Source organism: Melampsora larici-populina, assembly GCF_000204055.1.
Source record: "Melampsora larici-populina 98AG31 unplaced genomic scaffold MELLAscaffold_303, whole genome shotgun sequence".
In the NCBI taxonomy this organism is placed as follows: Eukaryota; Fungi; Basidiomycota; class Pucciniomycetes; order Pucciniales; family Melampsoraceae; genus Melampsora; species Melampsora laricis-populina.
In genome coordinates, this window is record NW_006769048.1 from 1 (window position 1) to 9,611 (window position 9,611).

Genomic DNA, 9,611 nt, shown 5'->3' on the forward strand with positions numbered 1-9,611 from the left:
CGGTCACGCGAAGTGGTTACATAACATCAGAGAATCATTCGAAAGAGACTTAATTTCGCAACACCGAGTCTTCAGAGAAGAGTATCAATTTTGGTGCCAAAAAGAAGATACGGAACCTCGAGACTGGGGAATGATGGACTTCACATACTCAGAGAAAGCAACTGAAGCACCTATTCAAGCTGAGACATCAAAAGAAAAGTCAAAATCGAAAATTGAAACAAACACCAAAATGACTCTGGGAAGCTTACCAGCGAACAACATGACAGGCCTCTCCCAGTATTTCCATGATATAATGGTAAATAAAAACGTGCATATGCCGGTATCGATTTTCGACCCAACTTGGATTCTACAAGATGCCCTGTTTATGAAGACCAGATCAACAAAAACTAGCTGCTCCACGAATATTGTGTCCTATGTAGGCCTACCCTATGTGAATGAGTATCGCCTAACGCCCATGGAGTGGTCGACCAGATTTGATTTGATGGTACGATATCAAGCTGAAAAATATGACGTCCTAGAAGCGCAGAAGTCATCTCCAATAGCTCCTAGACTTATCGCCCACAAACAAAACGTGTTGAACATCCAAATCAAGTGTTACGGCAAGTGGACGCCAGCTATGAGGTACGACATCGCACATCGCCGTAACGTCTGGGAAAATCGCCTACTTGATGGTTCAATGGCAGATGTAGGGATGTTCAATGCAGAGTTGGCCGAAATAGCTAAAGAGGACGCAAAACACTTCGGAGACTATCAATATGTCGATAACCCCTATGCTTTTGGGAATGTGATGCAACATGTCAGCCCGATCAATGGGGAGACTTACCCTGCAAACGCGTCCTGGGATTCAAACAGCGCCCTCATAGACACGCAAGCTGAAATGTTGACAGGAAGGAATCTCTCTTCAGTGACCAACTTACCAATACATCAACCGATCGCAGCAGCAGTTAAAAATCCCAGCTCAGGAAAAGTGGCCGGAAACAGTTACAAAGGGAGGAACTACAACCCAATGTATGATAGGACCCTTAGCCATCACGCTTCACAATGGAATCATCCTGCAGGTAGTGGGTATAATGAAGAGTTCGGAATGACTTACTCAAACGGTAGGGGAACTGGTTGGAGAGGCGGAAGTCGAGGAAATCCGTCAAGGGGGAGTAGAGGAGGTGCCCGAGGAGGAGGAGTTCGGCCGGCGATAGGCCCTGGAAGTTTTGATAAAGCCTTGGGAGTAGCTGGAAACAAAGGGAAAGAGAAAAGTGTTGCGAGTGGACAGTCTAACTCAACGTAAGTTAAAAAAAAAAAAAAAAAAGTGACATGTCAATTCATTAGAGAATACTATCCCTTTCACTCTTCTTCTTGTCTTACGATCCAAAAAAAAAAAAAAAAAACGAGAGATAAAAGACAAGAGAAATTTGTTGAACTTACTTGAAATCATGTTTCAGATGTTATGATGCCTTCCCTTTCTGTTTCCATTTGTGATTTGATTGAGTGACTCGAAGAGTTTGTAGTTTGAAAGATAATAGAAAACTAATTACGTTGTGTTGTTTCCTTTTGTTTGTCTCCTTATTAACATGGGGTTGCCGTTAATTTGAATGTTATTAGAGAAGAACTATGTGTGGTGACTCGAGAAATGAAAGCTGAAAGGTTAAAAAATGATCGGCCCCCTGACCGGGTAATTGACTCGACTCTAGATGATGAAGTTATCGACAACACAAGTTACCTGAAGGACTGGCCAAGTGTGGCTAAAAACGAGATGAATCTGATGGAATGGCAACGACTTCTGACTAAATATGACCTAATGAGTAAGTGGGAGAAGGTGTGGAAAGGGCTCACAGAAGGTTTCGACCAGGGAATCCCCGAACACTCCTGGAAGGATTCCAAGTGGTTCACGCCCGACAACCACAAGTCAGCTTTAGCGGTCAAAGATAAGATAATGAAGAACCTAATGAAAGAGAGGAGGTTAGGACGTATCTATGGCCCGTTCACCCATGAGGAGACTTTTGAACAACTAGGTTTCTTTCGATCTAATCCGATGGGGAGCGTGACTAACAATGATGGGTCACTGAGAATGATTAATGATCTGTCTTACCCAAGAACAAAACCATCAATGTCAAAGAAAAGGAAAGAAGTGTCAGAGATAGAAGAAGAAGGAGATTCGGACACTGATGGTGAGGACTTACGATCTGACGAGGCGTTGAAATGGATCAAGAGAACGACGTATCACTCTGAAGGTGAAGGGATCCCCTCGGTGAACTCATACGTGGACAAAGACGATTTTATGACCACATGGGATGACTTTAACAAAGTGGCATCTTATTTCAAAGCCAACCTTAAACGGAAAATTTTGTTAGCTATGGTAGACTGGTTGAAGGCGTATCGACAAGGAGCAACACATACACGCCAATGGAAATATCTCACCATTAAAGATTTTGAAAACCGAATTTGGGTGGACACTAGGATCCCATTCGGAGGTGTAGCCGGATGTGGGACCTTTGGTTGGCTAGCAGATGCGTGGAGAGATATCATACTATTAGAATTCCAAGTTGAACAAATTTTCCGCTGGGTTGATGATAATATGTTCACAAAAGTAGAAGACGACTTACTAGATATGAAGGATGTCCTTAAATTGAGTGAGAGCCTGGGTGTACAATCAAACGAAGAGAAGTTCTGTGACTGGCATACAGAACAGAAGTACTTAGGCTTCATTTGGAATGGTGAAGAGAAATCAGTTAGGTTACCGGATGAAAAACAACTTGAAAGAATAGAACAAATTAAAAGCTTACTGATTCCCGGAAAGAAGTGCTCAAAGAAGGAGGTTGAAAAGATTGTCGGTCAACTTAGTCACCTAATATACTTACTGCCGATGATGAAGTGTTATCTGTGGAACATGTACTGGTGGGATAAATCTTGGTACAACCACAGTGCTCTTAGAGAGATACCCGAAGGTGCGCGAAGTGAATTAGAAGAATGGCAGAAGAACCTCGAAAGTTTCGACAGGCTGAAGTTTACTGAGGATCTGGAGCAAACTGAGATCGGGTGGGTTGGAGATGCGAGTACGGGATATGGAGTTGGGGTGCTAATCGGGGACCAATGGACGAGTTTTAAACTTGTCGATAATTGGAGAACCGAGCACCTTTCACAAGGCAGTCAAAAGTGTGATATTGCTTGGTTGGAAACTGTTGCGGTCCGAATCGGGCTACTTATGTTAGAACAAATCACACCAACTAGAAATAAGAAATTCATTGTCTATACCGATAACACAACAACGGAGGCGGTGATTACCAAATTTAAATCCAGGAATCGACTTGTCAACGAAGAGTGGAAGGTGATACAGAAGGTATTGACTCGGTTAGGCTGTGAGGTCGTTGCGAGAAGGGTTACATCAGGGGAAAACGACGCTGACAAACTATCTCGTGGCATACAAACAGAAAGAGATTATAAGCTTCACGTCCGAATAGATTTACCTCGGGACCTGATTGGCTTGTTGGTACGAGATTAACCACGATGATGACAAATGAGAGGAAAGTAACTGTATTTTTGAAAGATTTGAATGGGTAAGTGAGAGGTTTCGACATCACAGAATGAGCGAGGCATTGAGTTGCATTGCTAACGTTTTGATACTTACACAAATGTATCTAAAGAAACGTTGACTGGTTGACTAATCCAGTGAAGTCGAGGTTGCTGAAAGGAAGCTGGTCGCAGGCGACATTACAGAACTACAACGCGGCGATGTCCAAATTAGAAGCATTCGGTCGATCTGAGAACCTACAACGAGGAGAGTTGTTACCTCTGAGTCAAGAGTTGCTGTGGTCCTTTATAGTGTGAGGTGGTAAGGAATGTAAGGTGGATTTTGAAGATGAAGAGATGATGTTGGTGATGAGTGAGGAGCATAAGGTTACGGCTGGTACTCCCCCGAAGTATATTTTGGGTATTCGGGCTTGGCACTTGTTTCATAACTATCCATTCCCACTGGAAAATGATAGGGTGTCGAAGCTCCTGTTGAAGGCGGCGAGCGAAGCAGATGCGAAAAGTAAAGAACAACTTAAACATGTCAGGAAACCGGTTCAACTCAGGCACCTGGCGGAATTAGTTGTGGAATTGGAAGGAGGTGGTAAAAAGGAGCACCTAGCTTTAGCAATTGCTTTGATGGCCTTCTGGGGGATGGCTAGGTTGGGCGAGTTGGTCTCGGATGAAAAAGGCAAGGCTATGGTATTGAGACGCGATTTGATCTATGCGCCCGACCACTCGTACTTTAAGTTAGCTTTATACAACGCCAAGACAGCAAGACCAGGAGAAGTTCAGTACCTACATGTGAGGAGGATCCCATCAAGACTTTGTCCAGTATCGGCGTTGGAAAGAGTTCTAAAAGAAAATCCTAATGCTGACATGGCCGGGAAACTATTGAGTTATACAGATAAGAACGGAAAGAGTTTAACTTTGACAAAGACGATGGCACTTAATATGTATAAGAGGATCTGGAATTGGTCGGGTAGAGATCACCAATTGTCGGGTCACTCGTTCCGGATTGGAGGAGCGACGCTGAAATGGAATGATGAAGTGCCATTAGAAGATATAGTTAAAGCTGGAAGGTGGGAATCTAAAGCTTACGAATTATACCTTTGCAAGTACACAGCAGGTGATGTGGCGGATGCTAAGATGATTTGGAATTGGTTGAAGATATGATGAATAGTAGCGATTATATGACTTCTTCCATGAATCGAAGAGGTGTAAATGAAACGATAACACATTTGAATAAGTGTGGTGAGGAGATCGCGAAACGTTAAGAGCGATCAAAAGCATAGTGATGAGAGCTGTCAAGGGTGAGGGGAAACTGTGGGGACGATGGCCTCGGGACATACCGAGTAGGCTCTCCGCAGGCTCCGGACGATACGTCCCGAGAAGTGGGAGCAGAGAGCCTACCCCATCGGAACACCACCGGCCCCCGGCCCCCCCCCCCAAACACGTGGTAAGACTCAGATGCATATGAGTCTTATGACTTAAGAAGTCTTCTGATTAGGTAGATTATGTTTAGAATAACTTAGAGCATCCGCACTCGTTTGCGGTTGTTAACTTGGTCATGTGCGGTAACAACCTCTACATTAAGTAAAAAATTACTTAACGTGACCAAATTTCACACTCGTGCCAAAATTACCTGCACGGTAGTTAACTAACTTGAGAGGTAATTTGAGTTTCCACACTGATGCAGAGTTTACAGACTCAAAATATACCAAACAAAAAAATCAATCGACTTTTCAGTCAATCAGTGCATTTCAAGCGATCCCTGCCAGGGAAGAAGAGCTTTGGGACAGGGAAGTTCATTTGAGAGTAACTTGAGATCTCATCACCACTGGATGGTTGGCACAGAGAGGTTTGTAGACAAGCAAACAAAAATTCATTGCACCATCAATTAAAAGTTGTCATGTTGAAGACCATTGAGAATTTGAAAAGAAATGCAGATAATGAAGACCCTTTTGCATAGTTCCCCTCTACAGTTGAATGTGATATCTATTTTTCAAATCCTTTTGAAGTCAATCCAAACGACAAGACATGTTCAAAACCTTCTAAAATCAAAACAAACGATCAGAAATTGATCCACTTTGATCTAAAACCCTTTTAAACCCAATTCGATATTGATAAATCCAAAATCTCAATGAACATATATATAATCACATGTAAAGTAGAACAATCTTAATCAATGTTGGATAAAGAGAATCATACAGTAAGAAACCAGACATACCCATTAGTTTGATGAATTAGAAGACAGTCGGGTCTCCATTGATTCTTAAGTCGGGTGTTTTGAGTCGAGAGGAATCAAGAGGAGTTGAGTCGGAGTTGAGTCAAGTTGGCAAGTTGGCAAGTTGGTGTGCTTGAGAAGTGAAGAGGGGGCTGGTAATTTGGCTACCACATGCGTTAGCCAATCGGTAAATTTACCGATTCGCTAACGCAAATCGATCAAAAGTTAACTACCGCGGGCCTAATTTCTCACCAGTGTGGGAAAGGCCCCGCAGTTGCGGTAAATTTTACCTTACCGCACGCGATTTACCGCACGAGTGCGGATGCTCTTAGACAGTAGATGACAATAGTTGAAAATACAATAAATTAAGAATGTGGTTATAAATACTTGACCCAACAAAGAGAAATGTGAGCCTCCGAGATATGGACTTCCTGATGATATTCTAGAGTACCACCCTTTCATAATGAGATGATCAATTTCAGGTAAGTGAATCTTCAAATGTGAAAGCCACTCCCTTCATTCTTGGACACCTCTGTCAGGATCATGGAGCTCATGTATCACTATACTCACATTTTATTTTTCCAAGTTTCTCTCTTTCCAGAAACTTACCTCCACAGCTCAAATTGTGACATTCATTACATTGTGACTGTATGATTGACCTCAAGTTCAACTATGCTTAACTTTTTGTGTCTTGTATACCAAATTCATGGATCATGATATTTCCAGACAGCAAGGAAGTTGGCCAAAGACAATCCACCTGCTAACCAAAGGTTTACAATTTCCAGAGATGGACATCAACACTCCTGACTTAACTAAGTCCCTTGAGGCTTTGACAGCTGACATTCAAACTAGGATTCAACTTGTTTGTCACCATGTGGTCCGCAGTGGTCAAAACCAACCAAGAACATTATTTCAGGTTTTTTATTCTCAATATTCTCAAAATTAGCAGAGGAACAAAACTTGGACACAAAGAAAACCAGGTTTTGCATCATGATGCACTTTTCAAAAAAGTCATTCTCAATGTACCTTTACACTTTGAATTTTGTATGTGCTCAAGTATGTGTAATGAACCTTGTGCATGACTTATGCTTATACTGAAACTACTGTCAAGTCATTGGGAGAAGCCTATTCATGCTTCTCCCTTACATTTCATTCTTATCTTCTCAGCAATTGGTACCTTTCCCCTGTCCCCCCATTCAAGTCATAACATAGTATATGTATTCAAAACATCAGAATTCTCTTTATTACCAGCTTGTTTTTTTGATGTTAAGTTATCATTTTGAATTCCAAGACTTGAAAGGTGAAAATGAGCAAGTTAGCTTGTCAGTGATTAATGAGAAAGACTTGGGAAGCTGCAGTACTTGAGATCTTTCTTTCTTAGACTACATAGAAGATAGTTGAGGATCCAAAGACAAAGGCTCTGAGAAGATTCAGCAAAAAGTTGAGAGATTGGCCCACCAGCAAAGACAAGCCCTACATGTTCTTCTAAGCCTTATTTTGAAAAGAACAAGCTATTGAATTTTGCCAATTCTGAACCTTTCAGGGATAAAATCTTTCTACAATCTCTGCTTCTGAAATCTAGGGTAGCCTGCAGCTTACTCTCAGGACTATAAAATGGCTTAAATTAGAAGTACCAACTGTTCAGATTGAGAAAATCACACACTAACCTCCTTTGGCTCATCTTCAAACATGTCTTTACCCGTAATCAAAGGTCCCCTCAGGGCTTCAACTTTATCTGGATTTCGTTTTTTAACATTTCATTGAGTTGTGAATCTCAATGAGCTGGATCTTCTGCTTACGGACATCAAATGCCAGTGCCTATGTCAAAAAATACCAAAGCACTATTCTCAAGTAGCTTTGCATACCACTCCATAAATCTGGTGTCCAAATAAGGGTCCAATTATAGAAATAGGAAAGATTTTTTGTTGTTTCATGGTTGAAGACGGGACAAAATGAATACAAGGTGTGGGCAAAGAGAGAGAGCACACAAAAGATGGTACCAGGCCAAATTTGCACTGGTATGTTCTGAATCGAAAATTGAAATGTCACATTTTACACGATGGCCCCGTTTCAGGGAAATGCTTGGGGGCGCTGGTGATTCAGGGTCGGGGCCGAGTCATAGACCTATTTGATGTTTGATCAACAGCAATTTGATTCCACACCTCATCTCGACTCATTACCACTTTACTTCAACTTCAACTTCAACATCAACATGAACAGAATCAGCATTTGAACACAATATCAACTTATTCATATCGTCTCTCAAATTCCAGGATGCCAAATGAAACCCCTTCTTTGGTCACATTGGCCGATCGTATCCTCATTCCAGCTGTCTCTCTTACTGAACTACCTGACTTGACTATCGAACCTTCAAAGGTTCAAGAACTAATCTTGGATTATATCTCAGAGCAAGGTATGTATCTATACACTCTGAAAGTGATTATCTAGAATCTTACTCATGTTCTATCTTGTCTGCTAGATTGTCCTGGCGCACTTGCTCATCTTCAAAGGGAGTTGGGCAGATCTACTCGTCGACCCCATTGTGCTCATTCCGCTTCCCGTCTAGTTCAATTGGTTGCCAAAGGCTTGCTCTATGAAAAGAATACCCCTCGACTTGATAGTATCTTGCAAGGATGTAATTCGATCATGAGATCGCTCGAAAATGAATCTCAGGCCAATCAAGCAACGGTTGTCTCTTCAGGACTTGAAGACCAACAACAATCGACCTCACATCCCCCGTTGAACTCGCATTCTCAAGCTAGACATTCCTCTGTTTCACAACCCCAACTTCATAACCCTGATTCCAATCTCCCTCAGCTCGCACTGCATCATCATGCGGATCATTCAGTACGTTCATAAATGATCCTTACTTCTTGAGTCATCTCCAATTTCCTTATGTTCTGAATCTCCTCTTTTAGACCGAACCGGAAAGAGGTCGAACGAGTCAATGTGGCTCGAAGCTCGAACAACCGCCTGTTCATAAAGCTGGAGTGTGCAACGTACTGCTTCCACCTTTCTCGGCTTCAACGTGCGGCCCACAAGCAGGTTCATCGAGCTTGTCTGCATCAGGACTTCTCTTGGGGCAGAACTATCATGATCATTTGATCCACTCTACTGCCAATAGGGATTTTAGATCTTATCCTCGGGCTAGTGCCAGTCTTGGTGACGCACCTCATACTTTCATGCACTTCACAGCCTCTCCTACACTTGGGCCGACTCCATGTTTACTCAACTCTAACACCAATTCAATCATCACAGCCCAGCCGCTTGACAAAGACTCTCATTCAAGTACTCTACCGTCCAAGTCGCAACTCAATCTCGATGGCTCACCGTCCCCTCGACATACGTTCATGATGACTCATGAACATAAAGCTAACCAGGCCCAAGCAAATTCTCATGTTCTCTTACCTTGCACAGACCCACTGGACCCATCAACGCTACAATCGGGTCTACGCGGCAGATGGCACACCATCGGAGACACCGATGAAATTATGTGCTTGGATACAGATGGCTGTCCGGCACCTGAACTCATCTCTGCCCCTGTATCAAATGCGCACCATTCCAGACGGAACGATGCGCCAGATATCAAACCAAATTTGTCCGAGGTGAGAAGCTTTTGTTTAGCCATCATGTGATAGGTTTTTCGCTTAAGCAGGCTCCATTAACTGATTCACAACCCTTCAATTCACCATTTGGCACTTTTCAATGATCTTAGAGATACGGGCATGAATCCGCTGTTCCCGATAGTACACTTACTCATCGATCCCCAAGAAGAAGCTCAACAAAACGATCAAGAGCGATTCCCTCCGCGCGACCCTCGCCGCCTATCAAAAGAGCGCGCCCCGATGTGGCTTCGCCTCCAGGAAAGGGACCGTCAAACCCC

General features: G+C 42.8%; 2 protein-coding genes across 2 annotated transcripts; both read left to right on the forward strand.

The window, feature by feature from the left end:
• Positions 1-481: 481 nt before the first annotated feature.
• Positions 482-1,282, forward strand: MELLADRAFT_89414 (uncharacterized protein; the record flags this gene model as incomplete). Its single annotated transcript, XM_007419625.1, has 1 exon — positions 482-1,282. The coding sequence occupies one exon, from the start codon at positions 482-484 to the stop codon at positions 1,280-1,282; it is 801 nt and encodes a 266-aa protein (XP_007419687.1).
• Positions 1,283-7,680: 6,398 nt separating this feature from the next.
• On the forward strand, positions 7,681-9,363 carry MELLADRAFT_70253 (uncharacterized protein; the record flags this gene model as incomplete). Its single annotated transcript, XM_007419626.1, has 4 exons — positions 7,681-7,746; positions 7,949-8,141; positions 8,208-8,575; positions 8,647-9,363. 4 exons carry the CDS (start codon positions 7,681-7,683, stop codon positions 9,361-9,363), a joined length of 1,344 nt encoding a protein of 447 aa, XP_007419688.1.
• Between the last annotated feature and the right edge of the window lie 248 nt (positions 9,364-9,611).